We start from the raw sequence: 24,865 nt of genomic DNA, 5'->3' as shown, positions 1-24,865 counted from the left end.
ATATGCTCATACTTGCATTCAAGCTCAAATCTATGTTTCTTAGAAATTGTATGAAGATTGAGTTAAACAATGTATGAATATAGGGACTCTATGTTTCTTGCTTAATGTGAATCCCTCTACTTAATGACACGAATTAACCATTCAAGCTCAAATTCATCTATTGTTTCCTCTCTCGCCCAATCATCGCAAACAATTAATTCTAAGTCTAGCTGTGTTGCAGACTTTGCTCCTCACATGTCTTGTTTTATGTCTAGTTTTATGTCTAATTCTAGTTATGAGATCAAATTCTCTCTTTCTAATAATCCCAAAAGGTCAAAATTCATGACATAAGGTCTTCTCCCATTTTCTCCCCCAAGAATGCAATTGGGTTGACAATTAAGAATGAAGGATGTATCTAGAAAAATGGTCAAAAAGATGCTTAGATTGGAGTCTATTTATCCTACCATGGTCATGTCACCTTCATATAATAAATAAAATCAATACTAACAAACGCATTTCCAGCGTAGAAGACTCATTGACCAAGTCATATTTAGGTGAAATTCCACCAAGGCTAATGGACTGTGTTTTCTCGATCCCCATTTTGACTATATGAGAAAAAAAAACAAAATTAACTTCTCATTTCAGTACCATAGGGCCAAGGTGATATTCCACCGAGGAAATAGGGTCTTCCTCAACACAAAACAGAGTCCCCACTCTACCAGACCTTCGTTTATCGTCCACCCCCGGTGCACCCTGGCATAAATCCCGACCGACATTTGTTCGATTACGAACAAGAAAAAGAAAATTAAGAGAAAATAACATATAGAACACACATCCAATACTTTGAAGCCCCTAAAGCCTGAAATACTACCATAACACACCTTGAATTGCAAATTTTGAACACGAAACCCACTCATTCCTCATACCCGAACATGCTGAAGGAAACCCATTACGATTTACCTCAAATTTTGTGGGAGTTATATAGGCTCAAGGCTGGAAGATTCGAACAATTTGAATAAGAGATGGAAACAAAGTTCGAACCGTGTGAGAGGCACTATGGTGTTTGGTTTGGGCTGTTCACTTCCCTTTAAATTAAAAAGAAAAGAATAAAATCTTCCAAATCGATTATGAACTGAAATACTGGGTTACCCTGTAAGAGGTTCACAAAACTTCAATGAAAACTCTAGGGGTTGTGGGAGAGTAGTTTTATTTGGCCAATCTACAAGAAACGATACAAAACATGATAATGCTATTAACTTGAATTTAACTGTTTAAGAGCCAGCGAGTTCATTCTTGCTCATAAGATCATAAATTTGTAGATAATAGTGTTATAGCATGAATGATACGTAAATACTGAACTTTCTAAAACGAATTTAAAAAACAAAAGGAGATAACAGTCGTGAAAATAAACTTGGTCATAGTTTCAATAATTAAGGAAGATCTTTAATTTCCCATCTCTATTAAGACTCTACCATAACAACACAAGATTGATATGATTTCAGAGGCTTTCTCATCGTTAATGTAAGATTCGGAGAATAGTAACAGTGCAATTGAGATAAAAGGAAAGAGAGGACGACCACCAACTATCCAAGAAATCAATAGGCCACGAAGTCAATCAATCGGGAGCTATGTCAATTAAACCATATATGATATCAAAAGTTCAAAAAGTTGTCAACACATATACTTGTATGCCATACCAAATATGAAAGAAAATACCATAATTCGTTTCACCACATTAATCCAATCTCATTGCCGTCCCCCACTTGATGAGCAGTGTAATAAAATTGCTGCACTATGAACAGAATATTCAATTCTATATATAGAAAGTAGGGGCTAAAGATACAAGTTAATTCACTCCAATTCGGCACAAACGAATTTCTAATTGGTTAAATTAATTCCACCTATCAACAACATTTCAAATGTACAGCTACACCTGCAAAATGTAATGCAGCACAATAAATAATACAGGACATCCATTACCTGTGCACATGGCGAAAGCATTAATACAGCAGAGAGACTTCATTTGATGAACATCCTTCGTATTTGGTTAAAATTTACAGCTCTTCCTCGACCATAGTTTTCAACATAGCAGGCTCAAGGAGGAGATTTTACTTCCCTTTTAAGTAACTCCTGGAGATGTGAGATAGGCCAGATTGAATTTAAGGTAAAAACAAGTAGAACGCAACTCTCTTGGACAGAATGGTACCTACCTGCTTTGTTGCATCGATTGAAATGAGCTGCCTTTCTCTCTTCTCACGTTGGCACTCTCCACACCAGCTGGAGAAATCTTTCTGGTATTTTTTCAACTCTCTGAATACAGAACTGTAACAAGCAAGATTTAGGGGGGGAAACGGTAAGGAAAAGAAGAAAACAAGTGAGCACAATATATTATCTATAACTGTACATAATACGACTACGTTTCCCACTCAAACACGCCCCATTTCAAAGTAACAAAAGATGCCTTTTAGACAAAAGTCAAAAAACACCACATATTTGGGAGTTGCTTTTAGAATAGCCAAAATCACTTTTGTCATATCAAAGTAACTAAAAAGACGTGAAAAAAATGATTTGGGTCACTTTAAAGTGTTGCATTTGTAAAGTGTGCTAAGACTTGGTTACAAAGAAATCAAAAACACTTTTATGAATATAAAACCAAACATTAAAAAGATCAGTTATTAATCACTTTTTAGTAAATTAGTTATAATTAAAATGTTTTTACTAAAAATACTTTTACTAAAAATACTTTTACTAAAAATACTTTTACTAGAAGCACTTGTTTTATAAATACTCCCAAACACACCTTAAATATCACATCCTTTTTCTTTTACTAGGATAATTAAAGCGATGATCGAAAGGTCAAGGACCTTGTAAGAAATTACCTTCTGCACCACAAAAGTAAGTTGACCCGACGCCCAGATGTTGTGGCTCTAGCACCATGCCGATGACGACCACGATGAAGAACCGCATGCCCAGGAACGTGGAAATAGTCAAAGATTTCCTAATAAAGAGACCATTTTGGTAAATTGCACCCCTACGGAACACTACTTAACAGAAGGGCCAACAATCTGACTACAAATTAATAATCTTGTAATGTATATTAACACACTTGCATCATCATGAAAAAAAAAATTGAAAGTAATCTTGCTTTCGTGTACCCATACGCATAAATGTCCAACTTTTCAATGATAATATTCTAATTACATAAATTTAAGAACGTATTAATTATCCAAAAGCTCTTCAATTGTATTAATTGTTAAATAAGCTTCTATCTATTCCATTGCAGATTCAAAAGGAACTAACGGTTGTAGAGTCCACAAGAAAATTTAATGATTCACAATCAAAGAACGAACAGAAATACAAAAATAAAGGTGTAAGAAGGATTTTTCTTTAAGATTAACATACCTCTGATTGAGTCTCCGTATTAACATGTTTGTCACATCGGATGCCACGAAAGAATAGTTCACCACCAGAAAATTGTTTACCCAAGCAAACATTCAACGTGACTTCCGAGTCATCCACATGAAAACCTACAGTAAAAATCATTTTTAAGGAAAAATCATTAATAGCTCGACTCTAACAGATGAATATGAAACCCTCTGGAAAAGAAGAAAAACAAGCAACAAAACAAGAGAACAGATGTCATAAATTTTTAGTTTACAGTAACTAAAGATAGAAATAGGGAAATATACCAAAAGGACCACAAATGAAATTTCAGCCAAAAAGAAAAGTCCTGAGCAGTGAGCAAAGAGAAAGAACAAACTATAGTTGATCTTTTAAAGTTTAATGTCAATAAAATTAAGTGAGCAAAATATGTCTATAAAGAAAATTGCAGTGAGCAAAATAAAATTAAGTAAATATAAAAGTAAGGTTAAATTATCACACTTTTGTTCCTATAGTTTCACGTGTATTAATTTTTTCCTCATACTTTCTAGAAGTTCTAATGTCTGCTCTATAGTTAATTAGCTCCATTGGCATTTTTTTGTTATTTATCATTGAAAACAGAGTTGATCACCTCTTTGTCACGCAAGTATAGTGTTGTCAAGTAAGTCCACATAGCACTATATTAATGCTTCATTAACTTTCCATTATATTTGTCACCCAGTAGTTAACAATAATAACTTTTGGGATAACCTAATTATAGTGATGAAATTAAAATTTTCAAATGTATAAGGATGGATTTTTTTTTTATAATAACAACTTTCATAGAGGAAAAAAATGAAAGAATACAAGGGCACACAAAAAACTAAGCGCACAAAAAGGAAGCACATTAAAGAAGAGGCCTCCAGCTATACAACAACGCTTAAAAGAATAATTACTAAAAAATTTGAAATCGAAGTCCAAAAACGAACATGAAATCTAACGAGGGACCCTACATGACTAGGATACCTCTCCAACCCTCTAAATACTCTGTTATCCCACTCACCCCAAAGATTGCACAAAATAGTACACACCCCAACAAGTCATAAAAACAAGCTCTTTTCATGAAAAGGCAGATAGAGGAACTCCCTCATCATATCCCTAGTGTTCCTATGTCGAGCTAGTGAAAAGCCAAATGCCTGGAAGAAAAGATCTTCGGAAAATGTGATCCACATAATCCTCAGCCTTATGACAAAGAAAGAAAAAAATAAATGAACCAACTAATAGGGTTTTTTTTCTTTTTGAAACCCAATCTTTAGGATCAACTCGGTCGTGTACAACTTGTCATGTAAAGAACTTCACCTTCCTTAAAATTTTAATCCTTCATAGAGTAGAATAAACCGACTCATGTAAGTGAGAGGGGTTCAACAAACTACAGAAAAAAAAGATCGGCAAGAAAAACCTTTAGAAGAGCGGAGACTCCACACTTGAACATCTCTTCTCCCAAGCCTAAAAATGACCTATCCAATCAAGGCAAAGAAAGAGACATCTATCGCTTCCCTATCTATCAAAGAGAGACAAAACCCAAACAAAAAAGGAAACCGAGCTCCCCGACCAGACCAAACAATTAGACATCACACAATTTTGAAAAGAAAACAACTGATAGAGACAAGAGAAATGGAGAAAAGATGTGATATCTCACATCGGTTGGGGAGGAGAACGAAACATTCTTTATAAGAGTATGGAAACCTCTCCATAGCAGACGCGTTTTAAAAATCTTGAGGGGAAGCCCGAAAAGGAAAGCCCAAAGAAGACAATATCTGCTAGCGGTGGGCTTTGGTTGTTACAAATGGTATCAAGGCCAGACACCGAGCGATGTGCTAGCAAGGAGGCTGAACCCTTAATGGGGGTGGACACGAGGCAATGTGCCAACAAGAACGCTGGTCCTCGAAGGGGGGTGGATTGGAGGATCCCACATCGAAAGGGAACGAGTGCCAGTGAGGATGTTGGGCCTAGAAGGGGGGTGGATTGTAAGATCCCAGATCGATTGGGGAGGAGAACGAAGCATTCTTTATAAGGGTGCGGAAACCTCTCCCTAACAAATGCATTTTAAAACCCTGGAGGGGAAGCCCGAAAGGTAAAGTCCAAAGAGGACAATATCTGCTAGCGATGGACTTGGGTTGTTACAAAAGGAGTCTATCATCCACCAACTATTCTTCCCAAAAATATATTTTCTTCCCCTCTCCCACCGGACAATGGAACAAGTGAGAGAAAGATGAGAGCTCAAAAGAGACCCTTCCATAAATTCTCGTTAAGTGTCTTTAACCACACCTGACAGCCACTTAAATAAATGAGGACCAAACTTGCTAGCAATAGTTCTATGCAAGAGAGAGTTGGGTTAAAGGGTAAAATGCCAAAGCCATTTCGCCAACAGAGCTTTGTTACAAGTGCTTAAATTTTCAATTTTTAATCCCTCCACCTCAAATAAGCCAGCATCTCAATGACCTCCCACCCAACCAAGTGCGACCTTTTTCCTTCTTCCACCCTTTTCCAAACAAATTGTGCAAAAGTTTCTCAATATTCTGACAAACCGTGTACAAAGCTCTAAATATGAAGCAATAATAAATAGGGATATCACTCCAACGTTCTCCTTGACAACCTCAACCAGCTCAATGATTTTGGAAAAAACACTTTTACCAACAAGCCTGCTTAGCACATTCAACAAACAAAAAAATAAAGGATCTCTTCGTCTACGACCTCTTGAGGCCAAAAGTTACCCTTTGGGCTACCGTTAATGAGAAAATAATAACTCACCTTTCTCATATAACTCCACATCTACATCCTTCATTTGTACCCAAGCCCCTTCTTTTCCAAAACCTAATCCAAGAAAGTCCAGTCCACATGATTGTAGACTTTTTCAAAATCACTCATTTCTTTTTGCTTCTCTAATCCTTAATAGCTCCATTGGCTATATAGGGCCGAATCAAGAATCTGTCTCCCTGCTACAAAAGCCACTTGCAACTCAAACCTTTTTCAAGCAATTGGGTAGGAGTTTAGCTACAATTTTACATGAAGGCTTTCTTCGAGGAGGTGGAGATTTATCCATCATGGACTAAAAATTGATGCTTATACATTGTAGTGTACTTAAAAGTACATAAATGATATGTGCAAGTATAAAAGAAAAATCATGGGTTTATGGCCATGTATGCATCCTTGATAAAATAAAATTATATAAAACTTAAACTAAAGTTGTTTAGTTGTTTAGCTATTATAGGCCAAAGTCTCCTAGTCCTGACGGATTCCCCATGGCCTTCTCAGGATTGTTTGAGTAACATTAAAGAGGACTTGTGGAAGGTTTTCTCTAAGTTTTATGAAAGGGGTATTATTGGAGAGCTCTTTTGTTAATCTTAACAGATCTGTATCATTCTTTGACGCCATTTCTGGTCTTAAGATTAACGGGGGAAGTGTACCATTTTTGGGATAGCGTAGTGGGTGGTAGCAGTAGAGTGTGAGGTTAGCCAATTCCCTTCTACTTATTTAGAGCTCCCATTGGGAGGTAATTCTAAAAGCCAAGTGTTCTCGAATCCCATTCTAGAAAAAATTTAGAAATAGTTATCTAGTTAGAAAAGGCTTTTTTCTCCAAAGAGGGGAGACTTACTCTAATCCAGGCTGTCTTAAGTGGGACACCTAGCTTCTTATACTTGTTTAGGAACCCAGTCATTGTGAGCAAGATGCTTGAAAGATTGATGAGGAACCTAGCGTAGAGGGGTTCATGAAGGAGGAGGATCCCATTTGGTNTTTTTTTTTTTTTTTTTTTTTTTTTTTTTTTTTTTTTTTTTTTTTTTTTTTTTTTTTTTTACTAAGTGGTTAACGAAATTTGAAACTCTGTAGCATAAAGTGATTGTGAGTAGATATGCCTCTCACCCTTTTGAGTGTTGTTCGAGTGGGGAATTGAGAAGCCTTAGTAAAAACCTTTGGAAAGTTATCACTTCTTGTTTTCTTTTGTTTTCTTAGTTTATTAGGTGCACCGTGGGGGAAGGCTCAAAGGTCTATTTATGGAGGACCTTTCGGTAAGTGATAAACCTTTGTGCATGTCCCATCTGTACTTCCTTTCAGGAAAGAGGTAGCATTTGATGATCTCACGTTGTCTTCCTCTGATCTTTCTTTGATGTGGCGAGTCTTCTATTTATCCCTCGAGATCAATGTATTATGCTCGAGAGGAGAGATGTTAGGGTTTGGACCCCTGATTCTTCAAGGAGTTTTTCCAGACAATTTTACTTTCATTCTTTGTCTCTCTCTTTTGCCTTGTTAGCTCCTGAGGCTTCTATTTTTTGCCTCTCTCTGGAAGGTTAATATTCCTAAGCAAGAGAAATCTTTATCGTAGAAAGTTTAACTTGGAAGGCAACTTTGGATCGCATTCCAAAACACTCTTATCTAGTTTGTTTCCCCAATAGTGCATTGGAGGCAGGATCTGACTCATTAACTATTGGAGTGCCAATTTGCTAACTACCAATAGGGTTGTTGGAGGTGTTCGTTTGGTGTTTCAGGAGTGCACATAGAAATGGATGGTCTTTCTTGGAGGAAGTGCTCTTGAATAATGCTTCCTTGTGGGCATCGATCACTTGACCTTTTTGTGATTAGGGTCTTCGTCTTGGTCTTTTAGAATGGATCTCTGTTTTGTAGTTAGTGTTTGTGCTCCCTTTTCTTTCCTGCTTGTTTGTTTATAATATCTTGTATCCATTCACTTGTTCAATGAAAGTTCAGTTTCTTTAAACAAAAAATAAGATCGGTGACCGTAGAAAAAGCTACTGAAAGTACTACCATGCTCCATATCTTCATCAATTTCGTATTAAACAAAAGAACTAGTAAAAATAGGATTGACAGGAATGGAAAGCAAGAAAATAAAGTAGTTACTATTAAAACCTACCAAGTTCGACGTCTCTATCAATTCCATATTCTACAACAAAGCCGTGATGAGAGTCCAATGTGCCTCCTCCAACTTCTGAAAAGAAAACTACATAATACCAAAAAAGAACATGAGGGAAAATGTCTCGCATTTTACACAAAAATAACTTTCAAGGAGCAATTTAATGTATTACCTCTGGATATAGGACGGATAAAATCATCCATCAACTTATCAAGCATGGTCTCCAAACCAAAATCATCAAGAACAGCACCATATTTGTTCATTGTGTTTGGTCGCATGATTCTGAATTTTGTCTCGTGAACCCATCTTTCAAAACTTTCCACCTGAAAATTAAGAGGAGAATAGTATTACACAGAAACCAAATCTCTCGAAAGTAAAAAAAATGCCAATAAATTTAAACTATGGTACCTCAGATAATAGCTTCTCGCAAAATTGTGGCTGAAGCATTTCAAATTTATATATTCCTGGAGAGGGTTCAGACATGATGCGTCTAAAGCTCTCCTCTGAATTCTCATTGATAGCTTTGAGAAAAGAAGGGACAAAGAAGTTTGCAGCATGCATGCTGTAAAGCTCCCTGTGTAATGGCTGCAAATAGTAGGACAACTTAGCCTGGGAATATAATACGGAAGTACTGAAAGTAACTATCCATGGAATCATCTAAATGAAAGCTGAGGATCATTACACAAGATCTCATCAAATTTCTATGAATTTTATTACTGAAGATTAATGCTAAAAAAAAAAAACCACATTACTTTTTTTCTTCTTCTAAAACCCAGTGACATAGGAATTTAGGACAAACCCTGGAAAGTGGTCCTTGAAAATACTCAGTCATACATTCCAATTTATCAAGTAAACTTTATGCCATTAGATTTACCCAAAGAATTGGACATACTAACCAATTGACTGTAAACCTTAATTTAAACAATTTTGAAGCATAGAAAAACTATTCCATAAATTCTCACACCAATCTAAGAGTGTCTAACTCGAATACATACTTAGCTAGACTTGCATTTACCTGATAATTTGATATTATCTTTTGTCGGTATTCTCTATGCCTCTGAACCTGATAGTTCAAATACATAAAAGTTTACATAAGAGAACATTTCAGATGAGAAAAGTAGCATTTTTTGCATTACAACAATAAAAATATGTAGAAATATCACAACTTCCATTGGCCGATGATATAATTAAATTAACCTTAACATAAAATATTTTGCTTTTCATGTTTCACCAATTCCAATAACATATGTCCACACTACACGCAGTAGGATCCAGAAGGGAACAAGAAAAAAAATTAATCAGCCTTCAAATCACCCAACAGTTACACTTTAAAATTGGCTACAACATTCTTTTTCTTTTTCTTTTTTTCTTTTTCTTTCTTTCTTTCTTGAGTGTGTGGAATTCAAAATTAGCAACAATTTGAAGTAGCAATCTTTATAGCCCATCAAAATGCATATCACAGAAGGCATATATGTCCATAAAAGTACAGGAAAACAAATAAGCTAGCATTTATGTCTTTGCACCAGCATGAAAAATGTATCTTCCTAGAAGCCTACGGAGCATGGATGCTGACACAAAACATAGATATGACCTGACACAGGCACTGTAACATGTCATTCCGATACAAGAAGAAAATTCAAAATCCATAAGTTTATGCATTTATATGATTAAAAATATGAGTTTTATGTATTTCGCTCTCAAAATTTATTATCGAATGTCTATTTAATATATACTTAACAAGTGTTCATACTTGTCTAACAAATGTTTGACCTATATTGACTTTGTACAACTAGTGTCTAACACAACTATTGTGCTCATAAGTATCCAATGTGTGCCCAACAAGTGTCGAAACATCCAAGAGTCAGATACGGACTCACTATCCAAACTAAGGTGTTCCTGCTTTTAGCTAGAAGGTAATGCCAAAAGGTTACATGGATCATACGGGTAACCACATGTAATGAGTGGAAAGACATAAAGGAGATAGCCATTATTGAAAGATGGTTAAATTATACATAGAACTTCTTTGATGTCCACTTACACACCCATCGGCTTCAAGAAATCTGCTGAAACCGGATATAACAATGTAAAGAATGACAAACCATCTGGTTGGCAGAGCAACTGAAAGGATGCTCTATCATTCAGCTTTTTTCAATGCCAATATTTTTATATGGACAATGCAAACCAAGGTAGAAAAGCTCCTAAGCCTCAAAACTAGGAGCAGATATGAATGAGGCACATAATATATTAAAAAGTTTTCAGATTATATACATAAAAAAGAAAACTATTTTAAGCCTATGAATACGATGAACTACTAAATTTGTCATGCATAAGCAGGCCATGTTTTCAAGGCTCAAACATAATTTAAGAAAACTAACTTCTTGCTTGGATGAAAATGCGAGATGCATTAAGTACAAAAGTCATATATGATAATTTTTGTAAATGCAAGGTAAATTACATTTACAACACAATGTGATATTAAAATTGGGGCCATAATTCAAGTGTTTAGACCAATTTACACACCTTGATAATCGTATATTATAACTTGACCTTACAATATTAGTCTTAGGAAAGAGAAAACTTAAGGATATTTATATCCAAGGTGCATAACTACAACAGTTTGTGTTCATCACCGTAAGGACATCAAAATTTATAGCTTGCCATTTTAATCACTAACCCATGGTAGTTAAGTCATAATACGGCATTTATATTCTTTTTCTATAACAACGCAGCTTTCAAAACAGTGATTTTTAAATCAAATCAATAAACTATACATTATTAGGCACAGAGATGCATTTAATTGGAAAGTTACCTCGATACTCTTCGTTATTTTCAGGATATAATGAATGAGAAAAGAATATTTCACGAAAATACACTCAAGAAAAACCCTGGAGTTTTCTTTTCTTACGCACAAAATGCATCAAGAAGGTGACAAAAAGGTGATTGGAATGCAACTAATAAGTAATAGATTGACTCCTCTTTCAATAACTATTCAAAGGTAGTTTCCCTGGCTAACCCCCAAGAACATGTAGTTCAAATCACCTTTCTGATTGACCAAATAAGCTAAAAAAAACTAAGAAAATTCTATAATAGTAAAAGAAAAAGAACAAAGACATTAGAGTGTTCACCCAAAAAAATATTTTTAAAATTGTGGTTCATGTGAGGCAAGCGCATAAGTGAACTCGGCTTGCCAGCATGTAACACATCAAAACGTCCAAAACACAGAGCACCCAAATAAAATAGCATACGGAGCAAAGACAGAATAGTTGGTTAGAACATGGGGAGCTTGCCGGAGTCCAAGTTCAAATGTTCCCTATGGTTAGAACATAGAACATTAGATCATTGAATGAGTTTTAGGATTGGATCTGCTTTGTAGCATCCATTTGAAGTTCACTTTTTAACTTTTAGCAATGATTCTCCTGCTACTATTCATAGAGTCCTCTTTGGAAACTCAATTGAGGTTTTCGATTCTTGGAAGGAATATTTATCTTTCTTCATACTTTACATACTTTCTCCTTTTTTGTCTAAATAAAACTGAATCCACTGTTCTGGAAATACTTCCGAGAAACATGGAAGCAATCACATATAGGAACAAGATACAAGAATAGACCTTGACTTCCCAGACTGCAACTTGAATGCAAATCCTCCAAAATTCATAAGCTGAAATCCATTATAGCTCCTCAAGACCAACAGAACGCATTCCCAACGAGTAATAAGGTATAAACATGGATATCTCCTTGCTTTCATCAAATTTGCTTCAAACATCAAGATCGTTGACTCACTACCATCAAAGGAAAATTAGCAAATTGGCAAATTCAATCCTCATTTCTTACTTGACATCTTAACATAAATGTCTAATTCGCAGTTCTAATCGTAAATTTTACCAACATGCGGTTTTAGCTTCCATCAGACGAATGAAAAACCTGCATATTCAACTAACCATGTTCCCGCCTTCGGATCCACCATCGCATAGCAAGAAAAACAAAAATCTTAATGCTTATCCTACAAACGACTTCCAACTAACAACTGATAAGATCACGCGGCATTGCCTAATCATTGGATTTCAACCTATAAAAAAGTGTAGAATAAAATCTATCACTATTCCTCCTCCTCCTCCTCCTCCTCCTCTATTTACCAGCCAACCAAGCAAACAAGTATTGAAATTTATCACAGATATAGAGATAATCAATTGAAAATGCTTACTCGGTTGCGTTCACCCTCTGGAGCATATCGGAGTAGAATGTCCCTCATGTACTGAAGCTTAAGGTCGCGTGCCACATTGAGCATGCTCGGAGGCAAGTGCCTTTCCAGCATACTAAAGAGGAGGGGGCTAAATTCCAATTGCAGGTCCTCGTAGGTCTCCGACTTGTGATCTTCCTTTGGCTGGAGACGAAGCCTGTGAGTTGAGAAGGAAGGTGCGCTGGACGAGACGACGCCATTTCCATTGCCAGTCACAGGAGCTTGGGACTGCTTTCGTCGTTCAAGCGAAGCTTCCAGAGACATAGCTTCGCATCTGCGGAGGTCAAATGCGTGTGACGTAAGAATTACAGAAGCATGTTATTGCGGGTGAGAGTGTGAGAGTGTGAGAGGTGGATTGAAATTAGGGTTATGAAAAGGAAGAAGACGAAGATGGTGAAAGTTGCAGGTTAGGGTTAGGGCTCTGTTTCGTTAGTTCTGGACGTGACGTGTACATGTGGGACCCAATCGATTGCGTGGACGTCTAAACTTGTTATCCTTACAATTGTCCCACCACTTTATACATGTATACTTAAATTTTTTAAAAAAATTTGATAATCATTAAAATTTAAAAATAATTGATAATAATTTCAGCTTCCCGAAAAGTTTCATATCAATGAAGATGTAATCAAAAAATATTTAATTTCTTATTATAAATTTGTTGATTAAGAAGATTGATATTTCATAAGATAACTTATGCCGAGACTAATACAATATGATCAAGAGATGAATAAACCTCATAATAACTCGTACACGAAGACTCATGGCTTGCAAGTAACATAATACTCTTCCCATTTCCTAAGGTAATGTATCTAAATAATATTTTCACCTATATCCACTTTTAATAAAGCTATAACTTGTCAAGTAACCAAAATTTCATTGAAGAGGGAAGACAAAACTTTGAATTAACTCGTGTTTAATCGGGAAGACCATCGAATGGATGAAGAGAAGGGCCAGTAGGAAGCATCGGCCACGATAATTCCAAAATGGAGAAAGAGTTTTGATCAAGATGAGGTTAGATCAACTCGATTTCAAAGTAGCAAGGATCAACACTGGTACGAATTGAAGTTATTCACAAGGTCGGGAAGACATCATGTAAGATCCAATTTCTCTCATGGATGTAGATTTATCCTTGTTGTCCATGTCAATAACTTGAAATGTTACTGTCCCAATAAGGAAGACACTAGGCACATAAAGGAGATATGACCTCACGCCACGAAGAAGAATTCCACATCGAATAAAGTATGAGAGACTCTAACAGAAAAGATGCAAAAAATCAACGAATCAAAAAGTGATTTTCATCCGTTAATGGTAGATTATAGACTTCTCAATGTTGAGATCAACTGGAAGAGCGTCGAGAGATCTGAGTTCGTGAAGAGTCGGTTGGAAGAGATGTCAACCAATTGAGGGAAGAAGATGTCACGGTCATGCTTGTCCAAGGCATGTTGCCTATGGTCGTGTGTTGAATGTCCTAGTTATACTTATCTAGGACGTGTGGTTCATGGCCGCATGCATATTCGAAACCCTTTTTACTTGCTTTCATGTGGAGTTAGATCGTTACTATTCTTGCCATGTCAATATAGGGGTGTATGACCATTCACAAAGTCATGTCTACACCAAGGCTAAAATGATCCAAAATATATTATAGGGGATATGACAATTCGTCAATTCTTCCTACCCTAGTTGCTATTAAAGTCGTGGTTGTTGCTTATCCATTTTTAGCTGATAACATTGCTTCCTTTAAATAAAAAAAAATCAACTCATTTCATCGCTCACGTTTTCTAAAACATTTCTCTCATACATGACTTAGGCTCGTTCATACATCAAGATTGTCCATAAAGCTTGACTCTTACATTACTAATTTGTTCACTCCGTTAGAAAATGCAGCACAATTGCTGTAACGATTCAAATTTTCCATTTTTGCCTTCTTTGGTTAAGATTTTATTTTTATTTCTATAAATGATAAGATATTATGTTATACATTTATTCTCGCCGGAAGAGGTGCGATTTTCAACAAGGAAGTTATTACCTTAATAGAAATGTTAGGAAAACCTTTTATATTCCTATATTCAACTTTTGTCCTTTCTTGAAAACGAAAAAACGACTTTTGCTCTCCAAACTTGTTTATATTTTCGAGGGTTTCTGAGAGTACGGGAAAATCGAGAGTGTTAGCAGCAAAAACGTGTGGGTTGGTTCGCTGGATAGTTTTCTGGTTCGGCGAGTTCTCGAAATTGATTGTGTTGATATTTTGGAGGAAGAGTTGTGTGGAAGTTAGCGTCGACATCGGAATCGCTGCATTGAAGAAGGCAAACCGTCGGAAGCGAAGGAGGAGGACGCCACGTATCGTCATCGAAAACGGAAGGGATTGTGTCGTCGGCAGCGGCGGCACATCAGATTAGGGTTTCTGTGAGGGTTCGAGCGAAGAAGACGCAGAGTCGGGTCAGGTTTCGAACTCTGAACCGGCCCACGGACGAACGTGCGCCCTGTGCGTTTTAGCCCAACACGAACACGCGCTGCAGCCTTGGTCTCGGCTCTAAATGCGTGCTCTCGGCTCGGCTAGACGTGTACGGCGGTTTGGCTCCGTCAAATCCCGCGGCTCGGCTTGGCGGCTTAGTTGGTCGGCTCGGAAGCTCGACTTATCGACTCGATATCACTATAATATATCGATTCCAAGGTTTTTGGCCATTCTGAAGCCGTTTCTGCCCTTAGTTTTACCATCTGAGGTTAGTATGGTTCCTAACCGTCAAAGACAGATTAGGTTGGGAGTTTATTTTGATAAATAGCATGAGATTTAGTTATGGTATGTTATGAAAGGTTCCTAAATTTTTATGTGGTTATTATTGGACGTATTTAACCGTTGGGATTAGCTTGTTGTGAGTGACTTCGGCCAAGGCCATCGAGGTAAGTGACCTTACTGTTGGAGTTAGTTTACTACGTGTTGTATGATGGTGCGTGCCCTATGGCCCCTGCATGCACCATATCTTATTATGTGATATGATTATATGATGTATGAATTATGTGATTGTTTATGCTATGAAACGTAATGGGTTATGTTCACTGTTGACTGTTTATGTTATGTGAAGTTATGAATGATATGTTAGTAATATATGGTATGAAAATGTTGATTGATGTCATGAATACATACAGTATTATCGAGTCATGTCATGAGATATTTATGCAACTGGAATGTACTTTCATATTATGTAATATGTCATGTAATGTAAGTCATGTGAGATGTCATGTAATGTAAGAAACGTATATGCGATGTTAGCACTGCTTATGTAATGCCATGTTAAATATGTTAAGGGACCTCATGCATATATGTATGTCACGTGCATCGGGATTCTCCTTTATGATACAAAAGAATGAATTTCGATATTTATGTTTGCCATGATATCATGCGGGCCCTTTTCTGTTCTGTGGTGTCCAGCGACGTGTAACACATTGAGCCCGACCAAGTCAGGCCCAGGGGGAATGTATACGAGCCCGCTTGGTGTGTCCATGTACGCGTACATGGGCCGTGTGTGAAGGAGTACCACACACCCAACCCTACCCGGAATAGAAAAGCGCCCAAGGCTATGTAAAGTTTATGAAAAGTTTGGTCCCGCTCATATGTTGCATGTGTTTCCATTTCTAACCCCAACAGTTGGGTGACTTACTGATTATTTCATAAAATACTAAGCCACATGCTACCTACATTTTACCAGGCGCCAATGTACGGTTGACGGCAGAGCTGAGGACACCATGGAAGTTGGAGAGGGAATATTTTGAGGGGTTTAAGTTTATTTGACTATTTTAAGTTAAAGCATTAAATATTGTTTTATTTAGATTTATTTTGAGTTCAATTACTCAAAGGTTTTATTTTCGGAGATAGGTTTGTTTTGGATTTATGAATCTTTGTGAAATATTTTGTTGTGTTTCCAAGGTTATTTATGATGAGCTTCCGCGTAATGAATTATGTATGCATGGGTGACATCACTAAGTAGGTTTAGATAATTAAGGGCGTTACAGTTGGTATCAGAGCCCTAAGTTATAGATCTTGTAGACTGACTTATGATGTATGCCTAACGTACTTCCATGGTCCTCCAGCAAACACACCGTCACCATCAGGTATGCCATTTTAAGAATTAAAGTTTCTTAGTTAAATGATGCATGCGGTAGGGAATATGTATTTGTAATGAAGGATATAATGTGCATGTAGTAAATATTGGCATGTTTTATGATATGTCATGTACTATCTGATGGTTATGTTAATGCAATGATTGTATGGATGTAGACATGTATTCGTACGAATGTTCACGAAGCTTGATAGTTAGGCATGTGACTTAGTAGTTAGGCGCTTGGTATAAACATGCCACTTAGAACTCGAGGCAGAGGCACTAGGAGACTACCCCCACTTAGGGGTAGAGGCAGGAGTGGAAGAGGACGAGGTTTGGAACGAGAGGATGTGATGAGATAAAAAGTACCAAGAGCTGTTTCTGGATACAGACACTTTCGAGGACGAAAGTTCTTTTTAGAGGGGGATAATGTAACGATTCGACTTTCTGGAATCAAATCAAATCAAATAAAAATAAAATAAATAATTAAATGTAATCTCCTCGGAAATCAAGGCGAGACTTTTATTGACTAATAGAAACATTCCTATTTCTCCAAGTTTCCTTATCCTAAAACCCTAGAATGCCTTATCGGTAAATGTCTTGAGATTATTTTTATATTTCTATGTCCAACCTTTTACATCCCTTGAAAACGATTTTCTCTCCTAACTTTCCTCTAGAATGTTGGGGTTGCTCTTCGGAGGAAGAATCGAGTGGAAGTAAGGTATTGATGTCGGGATCATTGTGTCAAAGAAGGTTAACCGTCGGAAATCGGTGTTGAGGACGTTGTGAGATCGTCGTCGGAATCGGGGAGGCAGAAATTAGGGTTTCGTCGCTTGTCGGGTAAGGAAGGCGAGGATTTTGGAATCGGGTTGAGCCGCAGACGTACGCCCAACAGCTCCGGCAGCTTCGCACGTGTACACAGTGCGGCTCGACTCGCATGTGTATGAAATCAGCTTGGTTCCATCAATTCCCGCAGCTCGACTTGGCGGCTTAGTTGGTCGCCTTGGCAGCTAGTCTTATCGGCTCGATATCACTATAATATATCGATTCCAAGGTTTTCAGCCCTTTCGAAGCCGTTTTTGCCCTTAGTTTTACCATCTGAGGTAAGTATGGTTCCTAATCGTCCAAGAAAGATTAGGTTGGGAGTTTATTTTGATAAATAGCATCAGATTTAGCTAGGGTATGTTAAGAAAGGTTCCTAAGTTTATATGTGGTTATTATAGGACCTATTTAACCGTTGGGATTAGCTTGTTATGAGTGACTTCGGCCAAGGGCATCAAGGTAAGTGACTTTACTGTTGGAGTTAGTTTACTACGTGAGGGTTCTGTAGATTACCTTCTTCCATAATAAAACATGGTGCATGCAGGGGCCACAGGGCACGCACCATCATACAACACGTAGTAAACTAACTCCAACAGTAAGGTCACTTACCTCGATGACCTTGGCCGAAGTCACTGACAACAAGCTAATCCCAACTGTTAAATACGTCCTATAATAACCACATAAAAAATTAGGAACCTTTCATAATATACTCTAGCTAAATCTATTTATCAAAATAAACTCCCAACCTAATCTGTCTTTGACAGTTAGGAATCATATTGACCTCAAATGGTAAAACTAAGGGTAGAATTGGCTTCAGAAGGGTCGAAAACCTTGGAATCGATATATTATAGTGATATCGAGCTGATAAGCCTAGCTGCCGAGCTGACCAACTAAGCCGCCAAGCCGAGTTGTGGGAATTGACTGAACCGAGCCGATTTCATACACGTGCGAGTCGAGCCGCATTGTGTACGCGTGTGAAGCTATCGGAACTATTGCCTACACCAATGATCGGAATACTCCCATGAATTATAAGAAGGATGTATTGATTTGTACCACTGGCTATCTGTGGTTGGGTGAAGCTCCAACTACTGGATTTGGGTTTATATCGATAAATTCCACAGCTAGCGTACACTCCCGCTGCTGGTATACCATGGAGGAAAGGAAGCGTGCAGAGTATCATAGTGTACATAATATCATATTGTAACATCATAAAGTACGTCTCCGTACTAGTCATATGAAAATGTACCCTGATGCATGTGAACATACAATATGCATGAAGTCTTCATATTTAAAATCATAGCATGTATCTTTGATAGAATATATATATCTGGAGAAGAGAACTTTGTATAATTAGAAAATGATGCTAAATTATTTTTCTACTTCTTCCACCAAGTGCCAAAATATGTATATATAGAAGTAATTTGGGACATTGTCCAATACCATCCATATAACTAAAAACATGTCCCTAATTAAACACAATTTATTTATGTACCTAATATATGTAACTAAGAAGGCATGTAATAAATTGTTATCAACTTAATGAACCTTTTATGTCCATGTATCTATTCGTATACTTATACATCTACCTATACATGTATCTACAAGTAACACTTCAACATCGTCCATTAAACTGAATTATATAGAAATCAGTTTAGGACTTCACTTCATCTTTTTGAACCCCGATTTTAATGGTAGTATGGTCTCGTGAAAGGGTTGTCAGCTAACCTTTACGGATGATGTTCAGAGAGCGATACCAATTCAGATCTAGCCATACTGTCTCCTTTTACTCATGAGGTCACGCCTCATTCTAGGACACTGATCATTCATTGCATAAGATGAACAAGTCACCTAAGTTACAGAAAAGAGAGTTGGAGCTTAGTCTGCACTCCTTGGAACCTCGAGACAAGGCCGTAGATACCTACTAAGATAAGGATGCGAAAAGAGTCTACGAGTAGGTTACTTACTGAGTATTCTTATACTCATCCCTTTCTCTCTTCTTTTTCAGGAGAGTGATGCCACGGATCGAGGTAGGAGAGCGTTCGAGAGTCTTGAAACTACATAGGAGTGTCGGTCTAGGAGTCTCTACATGTGATGTATACATACGTCATACATTTTGTACCCACAAAGTGTAATTTCTTCTCGAATTCTTTAGCTTTATATGGTTGAAAAACAATGATTGGGTAATATGTAGAAATGATGGATAGAGACCGATTTGACAGCACATCACTTGCATCGCCGCACACTTGCCCCTGGCGGACTTCCCAATACAAAAACTTTTCTCCTCACATTTTAAAATACCATTTTTGTTCAATCGCGCCCACGGCGATCCACCAGCCCACCTCAACTCAAGTAGCCAATTTTTTTTGTTTTTTTCCTAACGATTCCCACAATAAAATCAGCCCCAAACCCAATTCGATTCTGTGTTTTATTTTGCCCCATCAATTCTTCTCGCTGTTCTTGAAGCCATGGCCTGTCTAAGCTTCGCCAAGTTGAACGCCTCCTCTTCCCAGTGGATCGCCCAACAATCCTTCTCTCAGAAGCGTGGTTCGTCTTCGCGCCGCCGTGTTTCCCTTCTTATCCGTGCTGGTGCTTACTCCGATGAGCTTGTTCAAACAGCGGTGAGTTTTTGGTTTAGATCGTTGTTTGTTTGTGGCGATTGACCTAGGGATATGATTTGGAAAGGCGTAAGGGTTGTTGTTAGGCATTTGGATCTGATCTTTCATTTTACATGCATGGGAGTTTTGAGTTGATCGTGATGTATTTGTTGAACGTTTGTGATTGTGGTGTTTTCTGCTGTCTTTATCGGTGCTCGAATTTGTTGTTGCTATAGACCTTGACCTAGAAGTTGATTTTTAATTTTCCTGGAAGTTTACTCGTTTCTGCGATCTTCTTTTTATGCCTTGTGTTTCGCATTTCCCCCGTCCTCTGTAAATTCATCCCGTTTCAGAGATGGATTTTACTCGCTTTATTTCATGTTTGCATGTCCTAGTATTTTTTCGCTAGAGAGGTAAGTTTGACCGTTATGTTTAGATGTTCTTAGTGACAGTAGTCTGTTCTTGTGAGATCCCACCTCGGGCGGAGAGGAGAACGAAACATTCTTTATAAGGGTGTGGAAACCTTTCCCTATCCGACGAGTTTTAAAAACCTTGAGGGGAAGCCCAAAAGGGAAAGTTTAAAGAGGACAATATCTGCTCGCGGTGGGTTTAGACTCTTACAATGTTATAAGAGCCCAACACCGGGCGATGTGCCAGTGAGGAGGCTGAGCTCCAAAGGGGGAGGACACGAGACGGTGTGTCAGAAAGAACGCTGGCCCCGAAGGGGGTGGATTGGTGGGGGGTCCCACATCGGTTGGAGAAGGGAACGAGTGCCAGTGAGGACGTTGAGCCCTGAAGGGGGTGGATTGTGAGATCCCACATCAGTTGGGGAGGAGAATGAAGCATTCTTTTTAAGGGTGTGGAAACCTCTCCTGAGGCAGTGTGCTAGAAAGGACACGGGCCCCGAAGGAGGTGGATTGGGGTGTCCCACATCGATTGGAGAAGGGAATGAGTGTCAGCGAGGACGCTCGGCCCCAAAGAGGGGTGGATTGTGAGATCCCACATCGGTTGGGGGAGGAGAACGAAGCATTCTTTATAAGGGTGTGGAAACTTCTCCCGAGGCAGTGTGCTGGAAAGGACACTGGCCTCGAAGGGGGTGGATTGGGGGGTCCCACATCGATTGGAGAAGGGAATGAGTGTCGGTGAGGACGGTCGGCCCTGAAGGGGAGTGGATTGTGAGATCTCACATCGGTTGGGGAGGAGAACGACGCATTCTTTATAATGGTGTGTAAACCTCTCCCTAGTAGACGCCTCTGCCTTTTAAAAACCTTGAGAGGAAGCCCGAAGAGGACGATATCTACTAACGGTGGGCTTGAGCTGTTATTGTTCTTGTTGTATTTTGGGGTGAATGACCTATCTTCTTTTATCCTTGTTGAAAGGATCAGATTCAGAGCTTTTCGGCATGTCAGCAATAGACTTTTTTTCCCTTTTCATAATGTTAATATACTAGATCGATCTTTCATATCTCACTAAATATGAATACTTCAGAAGAAACAGTCATCATCTCTCGCAGAACTTATACTAGCTTGCATTCAACGTTGCAAAATGGCAGGATAACCTTCATATTTTGTAACGTTGTGACTCTGTTTTAATTAGGTTGGTTTCCTTGTATCAAGCCAGTAATTTTTTATATTTTTCGATTTTCAGAAATCAGTTGCATCTCCTGGACGTGGTATTCTTGCCATTGATGAGTCCAATGCAACATGTGGGAAGAGGTTAGCATCCATTGGCTTGGATAATACCGAAACCAACAGACAAGCTTACAGACAGCTTCTTCTGACCACACCTGGCTTGGGCGATTACATATCTGGTGCTATTCTCTTTGAGGAAACACTTTACCAGTCAACCACGGATGGGAAGAAATTTGTCGACTGCTTGCGGGATGCAAAAATTATGCCTGGTATTAAAGTTGACAAGGTAAATTGTCCTCTTACCTTTTAATACACAGAAAACAGCTTAGTATCAAGTATGCGAAGTTTCTGAATATCGAGTTTCGTTTCATATTTGTATTTTGTGGGTTTCAGGGTTTGGTTCCTCTGCCAGGATCCAACAGTGAATCTTGGTGTCAAGGCTTAGATGGATTGGCTTCGAGATCTGCCGAATACTATAAGCAAGGTGCCCGTTTCGCGAAGTGGTAAGTCAGCATGTTCTTGGTGAACCTGAGTCGCAAATTAATATGTGGAGTTTACTGCTTTGATTGACTCTCATGTGTTTTCTTCTTTAGCATTTATTTTGGTTTAATTATGCAAAATCTAAACCATATAAATCGTATAGGCGGACAGTTGTTAGCATTCCTTGTGGTCCTTCTGCTCTGGCTGTTAAGGAAGCTGCTTGGGGCCTTGCACGATACGCGGCCATTTCTCAGGTATATGGCTCTTCAATGAACTTGTTTACCATTACCATCACCAAGTAGCAGAAATACTTTAGTTTGGTTTACTTGTTGAACATGTTTGTTAGCACTAGATATATCTGTTTGATAATAGTTTTACAAAGTCAATATAGGTCAAATATTCGTCATAATCCTAACTCAAATTGCATAAACTTATTGGCTTTGAATTTATTTATGGTATATATGATATATTTAAAAAAATGTATATTATAACTTTAATGTGTCATTATGACTGTATCATGTTGGATTTGTATCTCATATCTGTATAGTGTCTATGCTTGTGAGTTCCCACGTTGGTTGGAGTGGGGAATGCTGAAAACCTCTCACTAGTGGACGCATTTTAAAACCATGACGGGAAGTTTAGAAGGGAAAGTCCAAAGAGGACAATATCTGCTAGCGGTGGGCTTGGGCGCTTACAAACCAAGCGGTGTGCCAGCGAGGACGTTGGGCCTCCAAGGGGTGTGGATTATGAGTTCCCACCTTGGTTGGAGGAGGGAACAAAATATTCCTTGTGGAAACCTCTCCTTAGTGGACGTGTTTTAAAACCTAGAAGGGAAACCTGGAAGGAAAAAGTCCAAAGAGGACAATATCTGTTAGCGGTGGGCTTGAGTGGTTATAATGATTTCATTATAATGATTTCATGATTCACTCACTTTGATTGCAGGAGAATGGGCTTGTCCCTATTGTAGAACCTGAGATCCTTCTCGATGGGGACCATTCCATTGATAGGACACTTGAAGTGGCTGAAAAGGTCTGGTCAGAAGTATTCTTCTATTTGGCCGAAAACAATGTTCTGTTTGAAGGAATCCTTCTAAAGCCTAGCATGGTAACACCCGGGGCCGAACACAAGGACAAGGCCTCTCCTCAAACTATTGCCAATTACACACTAAAGATGCTCAGTAGAAGAGTTCCTCCTGCAGTCCCTGGAATCATGGTATGAACTATTGAACTACCTTTCAACTAGTTTATCTGCTGAACAATTTTTAGGAGATGAACTGGGTCGATCTTTGGCTTTGTGTACAGTTCTCGACTCTTCGGTCGGGATGCATTAGCATTCCTTTGTTCAACAAACTCATTTAAATAGCAGATACAGTACAATTAAATCTTTTGTTGTTCTGTATGCAGTTTTTATCTGGAGGACAGTCTGAAGTGGAAGCAACATTGAACCTGAATGCGATGAACCAAAGCCCCAACCCCTGGCATGTCTCCTTCTCTTACGCCCGTGCGTTGCAGAACACCGTACTCAAGACATGGCAAGGAAACCCTGAAAACGTTGAGGCTGCGCAGAAAGCACTTCTGGTGCGTGCCAAGGCGAACTCCCTTGCTCAGCTCGGGAAGTACTCTGCCGATGGTGAAAGCGACGAGGCCAAGAGGGGAATGTTCGTGAAGGGATATACTTACTGAGCCTCGTCGGTAGTCAAATGTGTGTTCTTTCCTTCTCCTCCTTCCTTGAAGAAGAAAAACACATTTTTTTTCTATATAGGATAAAGCCCTCCATAATAAGAGCTGTGAGAAACAAACTCACTGAGAGAGTAAGCAAATTGTATCCTACAATCTTTTGATATTATGAGTAATTCATGGCGTTTAAAATTATTAGTTTGGATTGAATGAATTAAACTAATGCCAGATTACTTTCTTTAATGATACCATGAGATTTAGATTCTTTAATTGTGTTTACTTATCATATTTGTCACAAACTTTTATACTTCAAACAAAATAAATTTATTACCTAAATTAGAATTACAAAAGGTAGGATTTTGGAAAGTAAAATAATAATTATCGTAAAGTTTACTCAACTAATGCAAGTTTCAAATTAAAAAAACATATAATCTTCGTATAAATACTAAAAACCCATACATTTCAATACAAAATCTAGAAAAATCACATTAAAAGAAAAAAAAAATAGCGTTCAATCTCGATAGGTTAATCGATTTAGATAGTGATTCTTTGCACAAAATACGAGATTGAATATTATAATATATTTTCAATAAAATTGTAACGATTCATGTCCTAGATTCGACATTTGATAGTCTCGACATCCTCTACATCTCTTGCGATATGGTTATGTTAACGCTTCTAAGAATGAAGATTATCCCTATCGACTAACACAAGCCCAACATATAATTGCTACGGGCGAAATACTATCTTAGAAGATTATCTTCCTAAACTAACACAAGTCCAACATAGAATTGCTTCAAGCAAAACACTATTAACTATGAAGTTCCTATAATTGAGCCACCAAAGAGAAATGTGTACCTTGTTGTGGTTTAAGTAGTAACTTTCATTTCTTTTAAAATTTTCTTAATCATCCTATTCTTCTTAAGATCGTTTTCCTTCGAATCTGATTTCCGTTTATTCATGCATCTCTCTCATTTAGAGCGTCACAAAAACTATAAAAACAATTGAGTTTTAATATATTTTTTCAATAAATAAAATTCAAAAAGAAAAGAAGAAGGAAGGACAAGGA

The 24,865-nt window shown here is 37.9% G+C and overlaps 2 protein-coding genes across 4 annotated transcripts; one reads left to right on the top strand and one right to left on the bottom strand.

Annotated features, from left to right (window-relative positions):
- Positions 1 to 1,590: 1,590 nt before the first annotated feature.
- LOC111784316 (uncharacterized PKHD-type hydroxylase At1g22950-like) lies at positions 1,591 to 12,867 on the bottom strand. Of its 3 annotated transcripts, none has more exons than XR_002813512.1 (10): positions 12,464 to 12,867; positions 9,279 to 9,326; positions 8,672 to 8,848; positions 8,436 to 8,586; positions 8,264 to 8,350; positions 3,382 to 3,506; positions 2,859 to 2,977; positions 2,190 to 2,301; positions 1,960 to 2,109; positions 1,591 to 1,771 (listed from the first exon to the last, which is right to left on the bottom strand). XR_002813512.1 is itself a non-coding variant. In XM_023665054.1 (9 exons), exons 1-9 carry the CDS (start codon positions 12,761 to 12,763, stop codon positions 2,074 to 2,076), a joined length of 1,155 nt encoding a protein of 384 aa, XP_023520822.1. In that variant the 5' UTR covers positions 12,764 to 12,867; the 3' UTR covers positions 1,775 to 2,073. The 3 variants fall into 3 exon arrangements, 1 of the variants encoding a protein (XP_023520822.1); XR_002813511.1 differs by having other exon boundaries at positions 1,591 to 1,766; XM_023665054.1 differs by lacking the exon at positions 1,591 to 1,771 and having other exon boundaries at positions 1,775 to 2,109.
- A 6,879-nt stretch (positions 12,868 to 19,746) lies between these two features.
- Positions 19,747 to 24,044, top strand: LOC111784315 (fructose-bisphosphate aldolase 3, chloroplastic). The gene is made up of 6 exons (XM_023665053.1): positions 19,747 to 20,033; positions 21,657 to 21,926; positions 22,034 to 22,143; positions 22,284 to 22,374; positions 23,063 to 23,332; positions 23,524 to 24,044. Exons 1-6 carry the CDS (start codon positions 19,881 to 19,883, stop codon positions 23,800 to 23,802), a joined length of 1,173 nt encoding a protein of 390 aa, XP_023520821.1. The 5' UTR covers positions 19,747 to 19,880; the 3' UTR covers positions 23,803 to 24,044.
- The last annotated feature ends 821 nt before the right edge of the window (positions 24,045 to 24,865 follow it).

Source organism: Cucurbita pepo, unplaced genomic scaffold, assembly GCF_002806865.2.
Source record: "Cucurbita pepo subsp. pepo cultivar mu-cu-16 unplaced genomic scaffold, ASM280686v2 Cp4.1_scaffold000184, whole genome shotgun sequence".
In the NCBI taxonomy this organism is placed as follows: Eukaryota; Viridiplantae; Streptophyta; class Magnoliopsida; order Cucurbitales; family Cucurbitaceae; genus Cucurbita; species Cucurbita pepo.
The sequence above is the reverse complement of the archived record's forward strand: the minus strand, read 5'-3'. Positions and strand labels throughout refer to the sequence as shown.

Coding starts and splice junctions, on each gene's coding strand:
- LOC111784316 (XM_023665054.1), bottom strand. CDS start 12,763: ATGTCTCTGGAAGCTTCGCTTGAACGACGAAAGCAGTCCCAAGCTCCT. Junction 9,327..12,463: donor CAGAGGGTGAACGCAACCGA/GTAAGCATTTTC, acceptor TTGAACTATCAG/GTTCAGAGGCATAGAGAATA. Junction 3,507..8,263: donor TGATAGAGACGTCGAACTTG/GTAGGTTTTAAT, acceptor TTTTTACTGTAG/GTTTTCATGTGGATGACTCG.
- LOC111784315 (XM_023665053.1), top strand. CDS start 19,881: ATGGCCTGTCTAAGCTTCGCCAAGTTGAACGCCTCCTCTTCCCAGTGG. Junction 22,144..22,283: donor GGTGCCCGTTTCGCGAAGTG/GTAAGTCAGCAT, acceptor TAAATCGTATAG/GCGGACAGTTGTTAGCATTC. Junction 23,333..23,523: donor CTGCAGTCCCTGGAATCATG/GTATGAACTATT, acceptor TTCTGTATGCAG/TTTTTATCTGGAGGACAGTC.